Here is a 20,803-nt window from a genome sequence, read left to right on the forward strand (position 1 = left end):
CTCCCCCACCTACTCTGTGCAGTTCTCGGGGCTATCTGCTAAAAAATGCTGCCTTAAGGTATGTTCAGACGAGCGAATCCACAGCGTATTTTACGCTGCAGATCCGCCGCTGAAGGACCGCTACATGTTCCTTTAGATGTGCCTGCTCGTAGTGACAATACACCGCAATGTGTGAATCGCTGCACGCATGAACAGTATACTCGCACATCGCGGCTGCTCTCGGCCTAGCTCATAGAGCAAGGGGAGCAGCCGCGTTGTGTGAGAGTACACCATGCAAAATACGCTGTGGAAGCACTCGTCTGAATGTACCCTTAGGCAGACTTTTATCAGTAGATTGCCAATCACACCGAGTAATGCTATGCAACAGCATAATATTATTTAGTATTACCAATTCAAGCATTGCTTATAAAAGTCCAACTAATATAAAATTATTGATCCTGTATGGTAAATGGCCTACACAAAAAACAATATCAAAGTTCAAAATAGCAGATTTTTGGTCACATCACATCCCAGAATTTTTTTTTTTTTATAAAAAGTGATCATCAAATCACATACATGCAAAAGGTGTACTGATAAATAGTACAGACCACAGAGCAAAAATAAGCCCCCATATAGCCCCATTTTCAGAAAAGTAAAGGTAAATAGGCCAAAATAGGTCAATTTTAAGTGTTTATTTTTGTAAAAAAAATATATATATTTTTAACAGTTATAAAAAATTATGTAAACTTGTCATTGTAATCGTATTGACGCACAGAATAAGGAAAACATGTCAGCTTTACCATGAAGTGTATGACGTAAATACAACCCCCCTCTTCCCCAAGTTGCTAAGTTTACTTTCAAATCTCTCCCCCAAATTATTATTTTTTTTTCTCTGTACGTTTTGTGGTAAAATTAAATGGAAGGTGTCACTACATAGTACAATTGGTTGAGCAAACAAGCACTCACGTGTCTACACATCTTGGCATTTCCAGATTGCTGCTTTCATTTGTTTGTGTTATAGATGAACTGTAACTTATTGTAGGGGAAGGGCTATTGATCCAGGGATTTATTTTGACTGACATATTAGGAAATATAAAAGACATACAAACACACACACACACACACACACACTAAATATACCATCCTCAGTAGGTCTTTTCTGGTTTCCATTGCTTTGGGTGCTGCTGTGTCTGGAGCTGGAACGGGTAGAATGGCTGTGCTGCTCTGCGTTATCCTGATTGTCCTGGTTCCCAGCACCACTTCGGGGGTTCTGATTGCTGGGACTAGCTGGACTACTTGGCTCGGATTTCACAGGCTGCTTCTTAACTTTATCTTTTTTCTCTTTGTTAGCCATGGCTTCCAAATATCCTTCCGGGAACTACAAGAAATATTAAAGTTTAGTCATTTCTACCTACAACTGTGGTGGTAAAAATGTAAACAAATTATACAAAAGTGGTTTAATTTGAAAGCATGTTTAACAAGAGGAATTGTAAATTAACATGGCAATCCTCTCTTAAAATTTTTACAGGTACCTGTGTCAATTGGCACCCCCACAAAGTAAGCATCTAGTACAGTCACAGTGCACTGTATAAGCATTCAAAAGGAGACTTCAAAAGAAAGTGTAAAAAAAACTAATATTTTCTCTTTCTTTTCTTTTTTTTTTAAAGAACACTACCCTCCTAATAAAATGTAAACCACTCCTTTCCCAGTTCTCCAATAAAAAGGCAAATGAAAATTCTTATTTTTAGTCAAACAACATCCCAAAAAATGTCATTGGCATTGATCCACCAAATAAGCATAACATGTTAGTATTACAAATGATACAGGATTTCCTTGTTTTGTTTTTATGTCAATATGAAGGACAATTTATTTATTTATTTATTTTTTTGTTTCCCAATCATTTTATCCTAAAATTAAGGATGACGTTGCAAAGTCCAATTGGTTCTGCAAAAAAACAGGCCTCCATGAATGGAAAAATAAAAGGAATTATAACTTTCAGAAGCAGAGGGGGAAAGAACTAACAAAAAATTGACTTGGGAACTAACAGAGGAATTAGAAAAGGTATTCCAACCCCCAGAAAAAAATAGAAAGTGACTCAGAGTGTTATAAAAAAAAGAAATGATACTCACCTGCCCTGATCTCCAACATTCTGACAGTGTCTACAAGTCAATGGAACAAGAAAGCAGTGGTAATCGTTGAAGACCAGGAACGGTAGCTGTGGGGGATCTGGTCAGGTAAGAATTGTTTCTTTTTTTCTATCATCCAGAGTCACTTTCTAATTTTTTTTTTAAGCAAAAACATTTTTAGACCTCAGTTTGCTTGGCTCTCCCCTTCGTTGTTCTACAGAAAGAGAGCACATACCATATTCTCATCCGATTCCTTTCGTTCTGTGTCTGTAAGGTTGTGATTATGGCCTGGAAGGTTACTTCCCCTCCTCCTATGCCCCGCTGGTTTAATCTGGTCAATAAGTATGTCCAGTTATATAGAACCTTATACATTAGTTGTAAGTACCCCAAGAAGTGTTATAAGATATAGATGCCCTGGTTGCTTTTAGGGGAGTCAGTGGTCCCTTCGGAGAGTGTGGGTTCTCCTCAGTAAATGGGAGGGCTTATAGCATATCAACGGAGAGTAGGAGGGTCTTCTGGGGTGTATGCATGCATGGTGTGTTTGTGGTTGTGGTTGCGTCGTTGTCTGCTGTTGGGCTGTTCTGCTCCAGGGGCTTTGTCTTAGGCCCATTTCCTGCTGATAGCTTCATTTTCCATATGGACACACTTGTTCTACTAATGTATTGCCTGTAACACTGTATATTTCTATGTGATTTTTTTGGACTTACGTCCTGTGTAAATTGGACACTCTTGTGGAGCTCCCTGGAGTTTTATGTGATGTTTTTTCTAGCTTTTTTTGTTTCTAAAATTATAAATACTTAAAAGAAAGAGAGACATACGACAAACCAAGGTGGGGATTGTATCTGCTTCAGAGGCTCTATTTGGGGACTGTTGCAGAACTGTCCAGTAATTTGGATGCATTCAGACCTTGATCGATTGCTAGAACGAACGGGGAGAGAAGTATGCTGCACGCTTCTCTCCCGGGTCTCTGTGTCTATGCGAACAGGACAGTCCCATAGACCTACATTATAAGACCATAAAGGCCACCTGATACAGAGCTGGAAAAGAATGTGCTCAGCATGCACTTTTCCTGGCATGTTCTACTGATTGGTCAGGATCTGACCACTCACACAAGACCGATCAAAACTTTTGAAATGTCTCTGCTGGTTTCTGTTTATTACTTTTGAAAGGATACTGTGACAGAGACTCTAAAGGGGGCCTCCATAGCAAATGTGAATTCAGCCTTATACTTAATTTTTTAGTCTGTGCACTTTTTGTAAAAGCTATACTTTGTACTTGAGCATTGTGAATTGCCATGTCCTCATTCTCTAGCTTGTGACATGGCCAAAAGGCAAATACATTTGTGTAACCTGGAAACTCATGGTCGTGGTAACTCATCAGCTCTGTTGTTGACCGCATTGACAGCTTTTGTGCCCTCAAGTCTTCATGACATAGGTGTACGTGTTGGGGCCTTTATGCATGGTAATCCAAGACAAACATTTACATCATGCAGTGACAAGGGGTTAATGGGCATATTTTTGAAATGTGTAACAAGCACACCTGTCCAGCACCACAGATTATCTGTATTATCAATAAAGAACTCCAAAAAGTGTATTATGCACCTACACTGTATGTCTCACCTGCAAAGTTAGTCCAAGCTTCTTTGAACGTTCTATGCCCTCTGCTGTCCAAGGAGCAGGTTCCATATCATCCCTCCGTAAGAGATAGCGCCACACCAGAAACCCACACTTGCCTATTTCAGGCCAGTATTTTACCACCTAAGTATAAAAGAAACATTCAACAGTGCTAATTTAGTTTCCTGGTATTTACATTTTAATGAAGTATTATTACATAAGTATATATATATATATATATATATATATATATATATATATATATATATATATATCTCAATAGAAAGCATATAAAATAAACATTGAACACAACACCATTTTTGCTGGGACCCCCCCACGATCTCCCAAACGGGCCCTGACATTGCCGCGTAGTGTCGATCTCAGTGAGGTCGATGGTACGTCCCCTCCTAAGGGTGGACATTTCAGCAAGACAATGATCCCAAACACACAAAGAAAGAAAATAAAGCTGCTAGAATGGCCTAGTCAATCACCTGACTTAAATCCCAAAGAAAATCTATGGAAAGGCCTCCAGAACCTATAAGATTTGAAGACTGTCTGTGTGGATAAATGAGCCAAAATCACATCAGAATAATGCATGTGACTTGTTTCTCCATAGAGTAGGCATCTTGAAGCTGTCAATACCAACAAAGTTTTTTTATACAAAGTATTAAATAAATGTGTTCAAAACTTTTTCCCTGAGTCATCACACATTATTACACATAACTGTAGGGAGAAAAATGGTGGTGTAGTCAATAAATATATATATATATATACACACAAAAACATACACACATAAGTGAGTACACCCCAAGTAGTTTTGTCCAACTTTGTGTTGCTACCATTATTTTCCAGCACTACTTTATCCCATTCACGACCCCTCGAATTACGATTTGTGGACACATTACTTTTTTTTTATTTATTAGGGCTTGTTTTGTGTGTGACAAATTGTACTTTTCATTGGCACACTTAATTTTATCATATAATGTATTAAGAAGCCGTAAGAAAAATTTATATGTAGGGAAAAATTGAAAAAAAATATATATATACAGTATATAGAATTGTGCACTTTGTGAGGAAATCGTTTTTTCAGAGTTCACAATACAGCAAAACGGACATGCTTACTTTATTCTATGGGTCAGTACGATTCCAAGGATACCATACTTGCATAATTTGTGTTTCTTTTTATAGTAAAAAAAAAAATGAAAAACTTGAAAAAAAAAAAATCTATTCATTGCTGTGTTCTGAATTCATTTGTTATTTTTCCACCATCAGAGCTGTGTTGGCTAAGTTTCCACTTGTTTTTTTTTCTGGCAGTTTTTAGATTTCTGCCACTGCAGTTTTTGAGCCAAAGTCAGAAGTGGATCCATAAGGGAGGAGAAGTGTAAGTCCTTCCTTTATATGTCCTATTCCTTTTGAATACACTTCTGGCTTTGGCTCAAAAAATGCTGTGGCAGTATTCCAAAAACTGCCAGAAAAAAACCAAGTGGAAACTTAGCCTTTGGGTTTATTTTTGGCACCATGAGCTGAAGCTTTTAATTGTACAATTTTTTTAATATGGCTTTTCAATCACTTTTTATAAAAAATAAATAAAAATTCAACACCATTGACCTTAATTTAACAGTTCAGACAACTGCATGTTCATACCAAATAATTTTTATTTTTGTGTTTTATATGAAAAATGGTAAATAGGGGGTATGCAAATTTTTATTAAAAGGGGTGGGGGTATATATATTTTTAAATAACTTTTTTTTTTACACTTTTTTGGCCCACCTAGGGGCCTATTATAAGCCCTAGAATGCTTACATAGATCAATGCAATGCTAATGAATTATATTGATCTATGCTATCAGCACTTGATGCTTTAACAATTGTTGATCCATGGAAGACCTGGAGGCACAGGTAAGGCCCCTGTGCTTCCCCAGCAAGCTGGAGACATGCTTGGCCAGCCTATCATACACTGCTCAAAAAAATAAAGGGAACACTTAAACAACACTATGTAACTCCAAGTCACTCACACTTCTGTGAAATCACACTGTCCACTCAGGAAGCAACACTGATTGACAATCAATTTCACATGCTGCTGTGCAAATGGGACAGACAACAGGTGGGAATTCTAGGCAATTAGCAAGACACCCCCAATAAAGGAGTGGTTCTGCAGCTGGTGACCTCAGTTCCTATGCTTCCTGGCTGACTTCTGAATGCTGGTGGCTTTCACTTTAGTGGTAGCATGAGACAGAGTCTACAACACACACAAGTGGCTCAGGTAGTGCAGCTCATCCAGGATGGCACATCAATGCAAGCTGTGGCAAGAAGGTTTGCTGTGTCTGTCAGTGTAGTGTCCAGAGCATGGAGGCACTACTAGGAGACAGGCCAGTTCATCAGGAGACATGGAGGAAGCCAAAGGAGGGCAACAACCCAGCAGCAGTTCCGCTACCTTCACCTTTGTGCAAGGAGGAGCACTGCCAGAGCCCTGCAAAATGACCTCCAGCAGGCCACAAATGTGCATGTGTCCACTCAAACGGTCAGAAACAGTCTCCATGAGGGTGGTATGAGGGCCCGACATCCCCTGGTGAGGGTTGTGCTTACAGCCAAACACCGCGTAGGACGTTTGGCCTTTGCCAGAGAACACCAAGATTGGCAAATTCGTCACTGGCGCCCTTGTGCTCTTCATAGATGAAAGCAGGTTCACACTGAGCACATGACAGATGTGACAGTCTGGAGATGCCGTGGAGAACATCCTCCAGCATAACCGGTTTGGTGGTGGGTCAGTAATGGTGTGGGGTGGCACTTCTTTGGGGGGTCGCACAGCCCTCCATGTGCTTGCCAGAGGTAGCCTGACTGCCATTAGGTACCGAGATCCTCAGACCCCATGTGAGACCATATGCTGGTGCGGTTGGCCCTGGGTTCCTCCTAATGCAAGACAATGCTAGGCCTCATGTGGCTGGAGTGTGTCAGCAGTTCCTACAAGAGGAAGGCATTGATGCTATGGACTGGCCCGCCCGTTCCCCAGACCTGAATCATATTGAGTACATCAGGGACATCATGTCTCGCTCCATCCACCAACAGACTGTCCAGGAGTTGGCGGACGCTTTAGTCCAGGTCTGGGAGAATATCCCTAAGGAGACCATCTGCCACCTCATCAGGAGCATGCCCAGGCGTTGTAGGGAGGTCATACGGGCATATGGAGGCCACACACACTACTGAGCCTCATTTTGACTTGTTTTAAGGACATTACATCAAAGTTGGATCAGCCTGTAGTGTGGTATTCCACTTTGATTTTGATTGTGACTCCATATCCAGACCTCCATGGGTTGATAAATTTGATTAACATTGATAATTTTTGTGTGATTTTGTGGTCAGCATATTAAACTATGTAAAGACGATTAGTTCATTCATTCAGATCTAGGATGTGTTATCTTAGTGTTCGCTTTATTTTTTTGAGCAGTGTATTTACCCTCAGCTTCTTTAGCAAGGTAGTAGTCGTCCTTGAGGTAGTGTTTGGGGTAGTTATGTTGCAATAATGCCCCTCCTAAGACCTCGTAGCACTAACGAGTCACATGACACCGGAAAGGGAAAATGGCTTATTTGGCCCAATTTGGACATTTTCACTCACTTTTTTTTGCCAAGGTTTAGACATTAATGGCTGTGTGTTGAGTTATTTGGAGGGCACAGCAACAATAAACACTGTTATACAGGCTGTGCATTCACTACTCTATGTGAGGGGTGTACTCTCTTGAGATACTGTGTGTATATATTTTATTATTCTTCCCCAATTTAAATTTTTTTTACATTGAAGGGGTTATCTGGCAGGTAGGGGTATTATTCAGAAGAATGCCCATTCTACTGCTGGAGTGCTGAAGTTAAGTAGAGGTTCCCCCCCCCCCCTTTTTTTTTCTAACAAAGTGGAATAGACATTCTTCCAAAAACACCCCCTCCTGATGGATAACACTTTTACAGCTGTCCCAGCAATCAGCTCGAGTAAGGCAGTTATTTCCCTGAGGTGGAAGACCTTGTAAATGCCATCGTATCTATTGCCATCTTCAGGGGCATATTTGCTGATTCTACGACCTTTCGAGCTCCGAACAACTCGGACCGGCTTTCCAGCTCTCCAGTTTTTAGACTCTGCTCCATCTTTATCATTCAGGGCTGCATCACAGTTTAGGGCCAATGCCCTATAGGAATATACAAGCAAAAAAGCACATTGTTAAAAACTTCACTACATTCTAAACAACTTAACACAACCTGTTAACACTATAGTAACAAGTAACCTGTAAAAGGGTTAAAATATGCCCTAAAACTAGGGAAACTATGTCTTGAAATAAGAACCCTTTTTTAATTCCACAAAACTATAGTTTATGATATAATGTTATAGCCTACATAAAAAAATATTAAAGGACATCTGCAGCCAAAACAACTTATCACCTATCCACAGGATAGGGGATAAGTATTTGATCACGGGTGGCCGACTGCTGGGACCCCCTGCGATCTCCCAAACGGGCCCCGACATTGCTGCTCTGTGAGAGCAGCTAATGCGGTACACCCCCTCCCCATACAGCTCTATGGGAGAGGCGGGGAGGTACAAACACTGCCTCCCCGCCTCTCCCATAAAACTACATGGAGGAGGCGTGTTGGCCGCAGCATCATGCAGCGGCCAGCACGCCTTCTGCACGGGAGAGCCATGGCCCCGTGCAGGAGATCGCGGGGGTCCCAGCGGTCGGACGCCCCGCGATCAAACACTTATCCCCCCTGTGGATAGGGGATATGTTATCGCTGCAGATGTCCTTTAAATAAAAATACTTTTTATATGCCACACCTACAATTTTTTCAGTAAGATGAAGGTTATCTCCCTGCTCTGCTCACTTCAGGCCTTCCTGAACTCAGCAGTGGCAGTTGAACCATGTGAGAGGTGGAGACAGGGGCCAGAAATCTACAGCATTTACAGAGGAAGAGAGATCTCCAGAAACAATGACCACTAGAAGGTACTACATCAATTAATTTATTATATGCACACTTGTTTTCTATAAGCACAGAATGAGTGGATTTCTTGTGGACTAGCATCCTATACTATGGGCATGGTATGCTCCAGTACAGCCCATGTGATAAACAGTGAGGGGGGGGGGGGGGGGGGGGGAGAAAGGAGCAAGTTGTCCGGCTCCTAAAGGAACACCCCCAGTCTCCAGCAAAACTACAGGGAGAGTAAGCAAGCCCTATAGAGAAAATAAGGTATTTTACATAAAAAAAAAACATGCATATTAATGTGCAGAATGGTTTAAACGCTAATTACTACACCAGCTGGAACATTTTTGGACATTTTACAACTAATCACAGTATCGCTTCAACTATACCACCTCCAAGGTGGTCTAGACTGAGCACACAGTATAAGATGCGCCTGATTTTCAATCAGTCACTGTTAAAAATCTGTTGCAATCTTAAACTGTCTAGACTAAGCAAAACTAAGCAAGTTTTAATTATGCCCCTTAGTGTGATTAAAGGGGTTTTCCGGCTTTATACATCTTATCCCCTATCCAAAGGGTAGGGGATAAGATGTAAGATCACAGGGGTCCCGCCCCTGGGAACCCCCGTGATCTCAGTGCAGCCCCCGGTATTCTGTGCTGGGTACTGCCTCCGAGACAGGGACGTGACGTCACAGCCACACCCCTAGTGAAGTCACGCCACACCCCCTCCATTCATGTCTATGGAAGGGGGCATGATGACCATCACGCCCCCTCCCATATACATGAATGGAGGGGGCATGGCGTGACATCAGTAGGGGCGTGGCCATGGCTTCAAGTCCCCGTCTCCGAGTCAGAATGCCGGGGGCTGCACCAAGATCGCGGGGGTCCCCAGCGGCGGGACCCCTGTGATCATACATATTATTCCCTAGCATTTGGATAGATGTAGATAATCTGCCAAATGCCTACAATGGTATGCACAAATCTATTCCATTGTTGGCCATCTGTACAAGTAACAATGAAATGATTATCATGCTAATAGTACATTGGACATATCGATTCTGATTCACTACAAGCCTCACATCGGAGGAAAGATTATGCAGATAGTAAACAGGGGCGTCAGGGGCTTGATTTAGTTAACCAAATAGCATTAAGTCTATGGCTACATGGCAACTCTGCTACATTAGGCAAGCCAAATCAACAGTGGGAAATCTGCTTGCTGTTTTTTTCTTGTCCAATCTAACATACCATGAGGCAGTGAAGCAGAGTTTCAGAATGCTGCAATACTTTAGTTATAAAAGTGTATATATACATATGAGTTGCTATCTAGCTCATGTCTTGCTTAAATTATTTGAGATGAATATAAATGTGTGCTAACATGTCAAGAGTTTAGACTGGTATTCTATTACATATTTGGTTGAAGTTTGCAAGACTTGGGCTCTAAAGTCTTGGACTTTATTTCTTAGATTAACGGCCATAGGCTCTCACCTGCTCCCAAAGAAATTATTCTCACTATGCTACCTGGACGAGTGAGAGACTTAAAACTGGGGCTTTATTTCTCGCTGCGGTTTGTAGAGTCTGTGGTGTCTCCTAGGATTACAGACTGGTCCCGAGAGATCCTCTTTATTCATAGCATAGAGGAATATATGGCAGTGGCTCGCTCTGTTCCTGAGACACACTATGCTCACTGGCAACCATGGACAGATTTTCTCTTGTCCCTAGAGTATCGTAACTTTACTGTGACATTGCAGATAGCTGTATTTTTTTTTATAATTATGCATTCCCATTTGAGCATATTGCTTGGCTTTATTTGTCTTATGCTTTGGTTGTATTACTCAATTAACTGTTCCTGCTTCCTCTTTTGGAATTCTACATCTGATGTTTCCTTTTCCTTTTTCTTTATGTACCCCTATGATGCTTAATAAAGGTTATTTCATATAAAATAAAGTTTAGATTGTTCAGGATCCCAGTGTAAATACCCCCTCTGATCATTAGATATAAGCGGGTGAAGCGCATGGCAGAACGCTTCACAACTCTGCAATCAGTGCAGGAGATGGGTTCCATAGAGTATTATGGAGCCAGACTCCTGCAATCAGCTGGTTTGCGTACTGACCTGGAGAGTGAAGTGTGCTGCCAGGCACTTTACCTAGCTATATTTATGATTGTAGAGGGTCTCAGCACTGATACCCAGACTGATCAAAACATTACACATGCAACATGTCTGTGTGACATATCAAAAGTTTAATTAAATGACAGTAAGACAAAGAAAAATTATGGCTACCTTTTTAACAAGTGCAATTTGATAATGTTGACCCTTAACCAAGAATGGTGGTGAGCCCATGCCATAAACACCCGGTGCTAGCATCCTTTGTAAACTTACCTCAAAAACACAGCATTTTTCTCATTTTAATTCCTCTCTGAATTTTGTAAAGTGAAACTATTGCACAGCAAACAAAAAATACACACAGAAAAAATGATCACCTCTTGTTATAACATACAAAGAAATGAATAATCCCATAGTAAAATGATACAGTAGAATGTCCCAATAGCGGACACTCACAGGGAATGAAAAAGTGTCCACAATTGGGATATGTCCCCTATTGGGAAAAAAGGCTTAAACATCTTTCTAAATTATGGAATACTGTTCTGTACTCACTCTAGAGGGTAATTACCTACATAACATGATAAAAAGCTAAATATAAATAATTTTGCACTGTAATAAGGCTTTAAAAAAAATCTCAACAATATAATCAATTAGGAAAAGTAATGCCAAATCATTCATGCCAAATCATTTCCCCGCAATGCCAAATCTTTCCCTTATTCCCTCATCCCCTGTTCTTCTTACTTCTTGCCTGGCCAGCAGGCAGTGACGAGTGACGCTCCTCTGTGCTTCACTCAATGAGGGCAACGGCGGCTGCCAGCAGTGACGAGTGACCCTCCATACGTCACTCGTCATTTCCGTCAGCTGCCACTGCCCTAAGTAAGTGAGGCGCAGAGGAGCGTCACTCATCACTTCGGACAGCCGCCGCTGCCCACGGCCGTCATTGTCCTCACTGAGTGAAGCGCAGAGGAGCGTCACTCATCACTGCCAGGTAAGAAGTAAAAAGAACAGGGGGATGAGGGACTGGAGGAATGATTTGGCATGGGGGGGGGGATAATTTGGCATGGGGGAGAATGATTTGGCATGGAGGGGGATGATTTGGCATGGAGGGGGATGATTTGGCATGGAGGGGGATGATTTGGCATGGAGGGGGATGATTTGGCATGGAGGGGGATGATTTGGCATGGAGGGGGATGATTTGGCATGGGGCGGATGATTTGGCATGGGGCGGATGATTTGGCATGGGGCGGATGATTTGGCATGGGGCGGATGATTTGGCATGGGGCGGATGATTTGGCATGGGGCGGATGATTTGGCATGGGGCGGATGATTTGGCATGGGGCGGATGATTTGGCATGGGGCGGATGATTTGGCATGGGGCGGATGATTTGGCATGGGGCGGATGATTTGGCATGGGGCGGATGATTTGGCATGGGGCGGATGATTTGGCATGGGGCGGATGATTTGGCATGGGGCGGATGATTTGGCATGGGGCGGATGATTTGGCATGGGGCGGATGATTTGGCATGGGGCGGATGATTTGGCATGGGGCAGCCCTGTGTACAAGGTAGGGCAGAACATGAGCCTGGTTGTCCCCTGTTGGGTGTGTTTTGTCCCCTATTCGGTGTATTATGTCCCCTATTGGGAGTGTTTTGTCCCCTATTGTCCCCTTTTGGGTGTGTCCACGACCGCTATTGGCAATGTACCCTATTCGGAGGGTGCAAATACATTAAGTCCTATGGGACTCTGCTAGGGAATTAAAAACTGTCCTCTATTGGGAGGTGTTCACTAAGGGAGATTTCACTGTATAACGTTAAAATGATTAACCCAGGTGAACAACTAGTAAAGAATAACAAACCATTACATTCTCCGTCAAGGCTGCATGCTCCACGATTACAGGCTTTAAAGAATCTAGCAATATTAAATAAGATGATCTGTCAGTATTATACTGTACTGTAAGTGGACATCATTCACTCTTGTGCTGCTATGAAATAATAAAAGCTTCACAAGGAAAGTATGGTAAACACTACACATTTTATCCATATCATTTAGAAAACAGTGTTGCTATAAAATAGAATTCTAGTTTGGAGGTTCACAGGGCACATGGAAAAAATACAGTTGTGTAAATACGCCATATAGTAAGTTAAAACAATAGCTTAAAGGCTATGGACACCTCTGAAAAGCATTTTTTCTTTTTTTTCTTTGTACAAATTATAATGCAAAAACACATTTTCTCCATATATCTTCAAAAAATGTTGCTTACTTATGCTTGTACAGTTTCTACAATGTGCTGTATAAGCTACACAATCTCGCTATACACCGTCTATATAATTCTCTTCAGCAGACTGTTCTATCCTTTCTTTCGAGCTTTCCCCCTCTGCTGAGTTGGTTTATAACCCCCCTTCTGCTGTTATTTGAAGCACAGAAAGTCTGTCAGAAGACTGAGTAGCAGCTAAATTATATGACATTTCTCATGAAGTTTATGTAGAAAGTTGCTTGATTTTGCATATAAGAAACAAATCAACAATAGGGCAATATAAACAGTTACTATATGTAAAGGCTATGGACACCTTTGCACTGAGGGAGCTATGGAATAATTGGAACTAAATAACACATGAATTGATATTTAAGCGTATAAATATTACCTGTTCATATGAGTCAACGTCTGATCAAACGAGTGCTCTCCAATCCTTTTGTTGCCAGAAAGATCTCTCCCACCACTTCCTGTGTAAGTAAACTCATCCCCTCGGTCCTTAAATTAAGAAAGCATTATTTTGCTGAAGAAGATTTGGAAGGCCAATAATAATTCAAGACAATTCAGAAATGTGAAACACGCACCACTTCATCCTCAAATCCACCAGCTAGTACCAGAGAGTATGCACCATCATTGCTGCGCCCATGAATTCCACCGACATGCGGGCGATGCACTCCTGCTTCACTGACCTAAAAGTACAAGCAAAAGCAGAAGCTTTATAAAGAAGAAGTCCAGTGCTAATACATTTATCCCCTATCCTGCAGAGAATGTTTGTTCACGGGGGTCCTGTACGGGGGCCTCTACTGCTGTGTGTGAGATTTATCATGTATTAAGGATACAATTCTGTTGTACCAAAGAATACATAATGGATTCATTTTATAGTCACATTCAGTACACTGCAGAAACTTCTGTAACTGTCCCATACATATAAATCTGGTTTGCAAAATTACATGTCTATACTGCAAAAACCACCATATTTAAGCTTTGTCCACCAAAATTCACAAGCCCATGCTTCACGTTTCTAGATTCAGGGGAAAATGCTAAATACAAAAGGGGAGGCATACTAAGCCCAGAATTTTATACAGCAGTCTTTACTTAACTCTTGCTGACTTTGGATTCAGCAGATAATAAATTCCACTGCAGTTACTGCCTGTGCACCGCCTAGAGAAATCTACGCTAGCCCCAAGCTAGTTGCTGCTGGGCTGTGGAGGCTCTGCTCGTTTTTACACTATTTTTTTTTTTTTTAAGTGGCAAGGGTAACATAAAATTAGCTTTTTTTTTTCAACTGGCAAAATCTGGCATAAACATATTGTTCTATGTTGCATCCTTGGGACAGGTGTTCCAAAAATAAACAACCTTAATTGATTTAATAAAGGTTTCTTTATACTGTGTTCACACAATGTGGCTAATTAGCAGTACCTTAGCTAATTATTGCATGCAATTTTGTTGCAAATGCTGCACGTTACCACGATTATGCAAATACTGCTACTCGCAGTAAATGCATAATTTTTTTCTGGACTGCGGTAGTTCACACCAAAAAGTATGCGGTTATTAGTTGCGGTACCGCTTATTAGCTGCAGATCATTCATTGTTTGTATGACAAACTGATTCTTGTAATCTTGCAAAAGTGGATGAAGCTAGAATTGGTAACCTATGCAGGGATGTGGAATTCCTATCACCCGATACCCGGGACATGCAGTCCTGGGAGCTGGGCAGGTGAATTTTTCCAGCCCTAGGCCCTGCTTCGGATAGCAGGGCCAGAACTGACAAGCACGGCGGCGCTCAGCAGTCTGTATGGAGCAGCCCCCAACTCCTGCCTGCTCCATACTCTGTAGCCCTCAGCTGTTCTTTGTAGCTGGGGGCTGCCGCTAATAGCTAGCATGCGGCGATCGCCGCGGCTGGCTATTAACCCTTTAGATCGCCGTCAAAGCTGACAGCGGCGTGTAAAGGAAAATGTGAATGCTCCCTGATGGGCTAGTGGGGTGGATGACCCCCAACAACGCCCCCCCCCCCCCCCCCCACAGCACGATATTTGAGGGCTGACAAGGGCCTTGTAGTTTATCCTTCAACTATTTTATATTATCTTTCAATTATATTAATGGATATGTGACATTTGTTTAGTTTCCATGAAATAATTTATATATTTTTTTAATGTCAAACTATCCATGAGATTTTTTTTTTTTAGCATTAATAGCCATATTCTATCTATTTATTAAATTTTTGTTACTTAGGGTAAAAGTGACAGATTGGCTTGTTAGATCTAGTGGGTTATCAATTTTTAGCAAACCTTTCAATATTTATTGTTTTGTTTATGCAGTTAAGCAGAGCTTTTCAATTTAATTGCCAATAAGTGTATAAATGACACAATGAGGCAAGAATGCTGGTGCAATTTGCAATTTAACACATTTTAGACACTTTTTCCACCTTGTCCCTGACAACTGTGTAATAGAGAAAGGAAAGGTGCTTGGAGTGTGATACCATGCACCAGAATAGCTCCAAAGGTTTGCCACAAAATTCTGGTGCAAATTAAACTAACTAATATGTAAATTAGAACAGTCAGGTCTATAGATAGGCACTACATTTTTCAAACAGCCTGAGCCTCTTTGATAAATCTGTTGCATTCTTAGACAGTGTAAAGAATTAGATAGTTTTAGTAAATCTGCCATAAAAAGTTTTCATGGTGTTCTTTTATGGCATGGCATAACATGGCATGATATATACAGAGAGTTATACAAAGATTTCCTGCATGGATGGATAAAACAGATTTAGCAAATAGAGCTCCCTGAAATAATCTCCAATACTGATGTGAACAAGGCATTAGCTTTGATATTTACCTCCCATTGATCACCAATCAGAATCAAGTAAAAAAAAAAAAGATTAGTTGGGACATGTCACATGTAAATGTGCTACATTACACACCTTACTGCAATGCCAACTTTATTTTCTTAAGCAACAACAGCAAAATGATTTTTACAACAAATGTCCACCAATTTAGGAGAATATGGCTGCCTGATCCGGCAGGCGAATTTGAAAACCGCCTGCTGCCCTATTCCTGCTGTACCTGTGCCGAATCCAATTCATTTCAATGAGCCGGATGGTGTCAGCTAGTGACTCCGGACAGGTCATTTTTGGACCGCATCTGTTTTTGTTGCTGAACTAAAAACCATGGTCTGCTGCAGGTTCAGTACAGCAACAAAAATAGACACTGTCCAAATTGACTCACCAGGATTAATGCAGCCTTACATTAATCCCACTCAGCAACCCCTGCAAATACTTGTGAATAGCTAGAATTGAGACAAGGTATGAGAGTGTATTAGAAAGTTATAAGCTATCCCCATTTCAGCCTTTGGGCTTTTTGGGAATATATTAAAGTAAATTTTATACAGTGCAAAAAGGGTGTTGTAATATACTATTATTACCACTGGTGCAGGGAGGTTAATATTAATGGATCTACTAGAAACCACAGAGCTCATGCTGATAGGAGAAACTTTTACATTTATCTGTCAAGCTCTCCTACATTCATATGAACTCCATCTTCTAAAAGTTATCCCACTTTCCTTTAATTACATCCTTGGCTGCTTCAGGCAGGATTTCAGATTTTACTTTACAGACATTTTATTGGAACTCTGATACAGCGTAAATTGTTTGAGTAAATTTTTCATTATAAAATGATCCTGCTTTCTTGCAAAAAACACTCACATAGTACTAACATCTGAAACTACATGATAGTATGTACTAAGAAAGAAGCAAATTGGTTTATTTAAATGACTAGCTTCTTCATATTGATTTTCCTATATTTCTCCTAAATTCACTGAAAGCAAATCACAAATCTGGCACCTAGATTCAGCAGATTTTAAGATTTAGGCATTGTCCACATGGGCAATGTGGACATTGCCCGAACAGTGGAGCACCGGCAGAACGTGCTGACACTAGGACTGCTCAAAAATGCGCGTAATGGATTTCCGTGCGGAATGGAACTGTAATGGATGTGTGTGGGGACTTCGCAGAAAGAATAGACATGTATATTAGATATAGACTTCAGAATCTGGATTTCCGCAGCAGAAACATCTGCTGTGAAAATCACGCTATGTGCACAGCATAGCAAAATCCCATTGTTATCAAATTCCATTGTGTGAACATAGAGTATTTGTATGAACGCTGTTTTTTTTTTTTTTTAAACATATCTGCCATGCTCGTTTTGCACTGTTGTTGTTTGTCACTATGCATAGGGAAATATTTGTACCAATTTGAAAAATGTATATAAAGAATTATAAAACATAAATAATTGGCCTGTGCAAAATGGCGTTTACAGGGCTTCTCTTTGGAACAGACTCCCTTTATATCATGGCATCTGACCGATAGCATAATAATGTTGCACTGAAAGGTGTATTGATTAAACGATCTATTATCTGCATAGTGTAACCCACAAAGCAAGTACCTGAACTCTAAACTTCCACAATGCACCCACAGGAACGCCTGGGATTGGGCCATAATGATTTGATGGGACAATTGTACATTCTTTAGTACGACCAACACAAGCCATTCCCTTTAAAGAAAAAAAAAAAAGAGAGTTAGCATAGGCTGGCTACCTTAGTAAATTTACAATAAATATTTTCTACTAGTTGTTTACTTGATACCCTTTTTATTAAGGGTCCCCAACCAGTGGCCAGGGAGCCACATGTGGTATTAAAGCCCAGTTATGTGGGTCACCACATGATGTTTAAGTTAGGACCATTTTACTGCATAAAACATGACAAGATTGCAGATCAAACCTAACCCTGCAAATTGCCAATTTAAATGGGCACTGTCATATTCAAAAACTTTTTATGAGTTGTACATCTTGGCAAAACATTACATTTTGTTATGAAATATCTTAGAAAGGTTATTTTCTTGCTCTCTCTTTTCTGATAGGACAGGAGAGAGCACCGAGGAGTACCATCAGACAGGAGAGAGCACAGATGTGTACTATCAGACAGGAGAGAGCAGTGAGGAGTACTATCAGACAGGAGAGAGCAGTGAGGAGTACTATCAGACAGGAGAGAGCAGTGAGGAGTACTATCAGACAGGAGAGAGCACAGAGGAGTACTATCAGACAGGAGAGAGCACAGAGGAGTACTATCAGACAGGAGAGAGCACAGAGGAGTCCTATCAGACAGGAGAGAGCACAGAGGAGTCCTATCAGACAGGAGAGAGCAGAGGAGTGCTATCAGACAGGAGAGAGCACAGAGGAGTGCTATCAGACAGAGAGCACAGATGAGTGCTATCAGACAGGAGAGCACAGAGGAGTACTATCAGACAGGAGAGAGCACAGAGGAGTACTATCAGACAGGAGAGAGCACAGAGGAGTAAAAAAAACATTATGTAGGCTCACACGATTACAAAAATACCCAAATTATCTCCCTAAGGACGCAGCCCATTTTGACCTTAAAGAGTACCTGTCACCAAACTTAACTTTTAATATATTGTTCATTATGTAATTATAAGACACTTTGCTATTTAATTGCTGTTAAAATTGTCAGCCTTTTTATGTTTTTAATGTGATTGAAAAAATGGCCACAAGGTCACTCTGTTCCCTGCCGCAAGTCAAACAGTTAGTTTGGTCTCCTCCTGGTCTGGCAGGAGACCAAACTCAGGAAGTGCGTGCAGGGCATGGCGAGGCACAGCTCTCGCAGGCTTCAGTGAAGTAGTGCCTGCTGGGGAACGCTCACTTTCTCCCGCTGAAAGCTCACATAATGTGAGGAAGGGTAAAGGTATGATACAGAGCTTTTTAAAGCTTGGAATTTTTTTTTTTTTTAAGGGCAGAAGGGGTGTTAGGAGAAGTTAGGGAATATAATCTAATTTAGTTTAGAAAATATGGTTTGAAGACAGGTACTCATTAAGCACCAGGCCATTTTTTGCAAATATGACCTGTGTCACTTTATGCATTAATAACTCTGAGATGCTTTTACTTATCATTCTGATTCGGAGAATGTTTTTTTGTAACATATTCTACTTTAAGATAGTGGTAAATTTTTGTTTATATTTGCATCATTTCTTTGTGGAAAATTCCAAATTTTACATGAACATTTGGAAAATGTAGCATTTTTCTAAACTTTTGTAAACTACATTTTTGAAACTCTCTGCTTGTAAGGAAAATGGACATGCCAAATAAATGATACATAATTATACATTGATTCACATATATAGGTGTACATTATGTTTGCCTCATAAAGATAACATGTTTTTCCTTTTTGAAGACATGAGAGCTTCAAAGTTTGACGTTCTGAAATTTTCAGAGACCAGTTAAATGGGCACTGTCACCAAACATTTTTTTTTTTATATATTTTGTAGTACTCATGTACTACAACATATCTCTAATATAGATCTATTATTATTTTTCTTCATTAAACTAGTTTATTTTACATTTGAAAACCGGCCACTAGGGACTCCCTCCTTGTGGCCGGCTGCAGGCTGGCGTGACGTCACGCATGAATTCGGACCGATGCCGGCCAGACATCGGTCCTAATTCATTCAGCCTACGCTCGCTCCCTGCCTGTCAATCAGACAGGGGGGAGCGAGCGCTGAGCGCGCATTGGCTCCCTGGCCTCACCCACCTCCCGGCATATACGCGGCGCTGCTGCTGGACGCAGCACTTGGGTATGTCTGTCTTGGGAATGGAGAGGGGGAGGGGGGGGGGGGGGGGGGAGTAGTTGGTAGCACCAGGGCAAGCTGGGTAGCGCCAGGGCAAGCTGAGAGTTATAGTGGTGAAACAGCTGGAGACACCCTGTGTAGATGAACTAAGGGCAGAAGTCGGCCCCCCCAGCAGGCATCAGTGAAGCTGTGCCTGCTGGGGAAGTCTGCCTGGTAGTGAGCACACTACGAGGCAGACAAAAAGGCATTTTTTATATAGTAAAAAAAAAGAAAAAAAGCAGGGAAGGGGTTAGAGAGAGATGAGCAATAGGTAGGGACAGAAAAAATAAAAAATAAAAAGATAGTGGGAGCTACACTTTAAGGGTATGTTCACACTGAGGAATTGGGGCGGAAATCACGCTGAAGATTTCCACCCCAAAACAGTTTTTTTTCCCGCTCAGAATTAGCGGAGAAATACAGGTTGGAGAGTGGGCGTAATATATGTATTTTACTCCTCTTTTTTTTTATGCGGAAATTCCGCACGAATTCCGCATGGAAATGCTTCTGACTGAAAAAAAATATATATAATAACATTGATCTCTATGGGAGAACAACGCTTATTCTGCCTGAAAGAAAGAACATGTTCTTCCTTCAAGCGGAACATACTTCCTCGTCAGAATTCTGCTTGAGGAAATTCCTCAGTGTGAACTGAGGGGCAGAAATTCTGCACAGCTCTATGGGGTTTTCACTGCTGAATGATTTGGAGAGGAAAAAGCGAGCAGAATTACTCGTGGAAATTCCTCTCCAATTCCTCAGTGTGAACATACACTAAGTTTGAAGTGGATTTGAGGGGCCTTTCTGTAAGAAATCCACCATAAATGACCCCATTATAGAAACTGCACCCCTTAAAGTATTTAAAATGATATTCAGAAAGTGTGTTAACTCTTTAGGTGTTTCACAGGAATAGCAGCCATGTGGAGGAGAAAATTGAAATTCAATTTTGTTACCAACATGTTATTGTAGCCCCATTTTTTCATTTTTACAGGTGCAGTACATAAATACCTCATACGTGGATGTAAATTGCTCTGCCGATACACTACAGGGCTCAGAAGGGAATGAGCGACATTGGGCTTTTGGAGAGAGAAATTTGCTGAAATGGTTTTTGGAGGG

The 20,803-nt window shown here is 41.1% G+C and overlaps 1 protein-coding gene across 2 annotated transcripts in view; it reads right to left on the reverse strand.

Annotated features, from left to right (window-relative positions):
* UHRF2 (ubiquitin like with PHD and ring finger domains 2) overlaps positions 1-20,803 on the reverse strand; it is a 174,599-nt gene that overhangs the window by 15,488 nt on the left and 138,308 nt on the right. For both annotated transcript variants that reach the window (XM_056521915.1, XM_056521905.1), the window contains 6 exons: positions 17,463-17,570; positions 13,609-13,713; positions 13,416-13,522; positions 7,727-7,889; positions 3,725-3,862; positions 1,120-1,357 (listed from right to left, as the gene is read on the reverse strand). In XM_056521915.1, the coding sequence (XP_056377890.1) occupies positions 1,120-1,357; positions 3,725-3,862; positions 7,727-7,889; positions 13,416-13,522; positions 13,609-13,713; positions 17,463-17,570 (859 nt within the window). The remainder of the gene's footprint in view (positions 1-1,119; positions 1,358-3,724; positions 3,863-7,726; positions 7,890-13,415; positions 13,523-13,608; positions 13,714-17,462; positions 17,571-20,803) is intronic.

Source organism: Hyla sarda, chromosome 1, assembly GCF_029499605.1.
Source record: "Hyla sarda isolate aHylSar1 chromosome 1, aHylSar1.hap1, whole genome shotgun sequence".
In the NCBI taxonomy this organism is placed as follows: Eukaryota; Metazoa; Chordata; class Amphibia; order Anura; family Hylidae; genus Hyla; species Hyla sarda.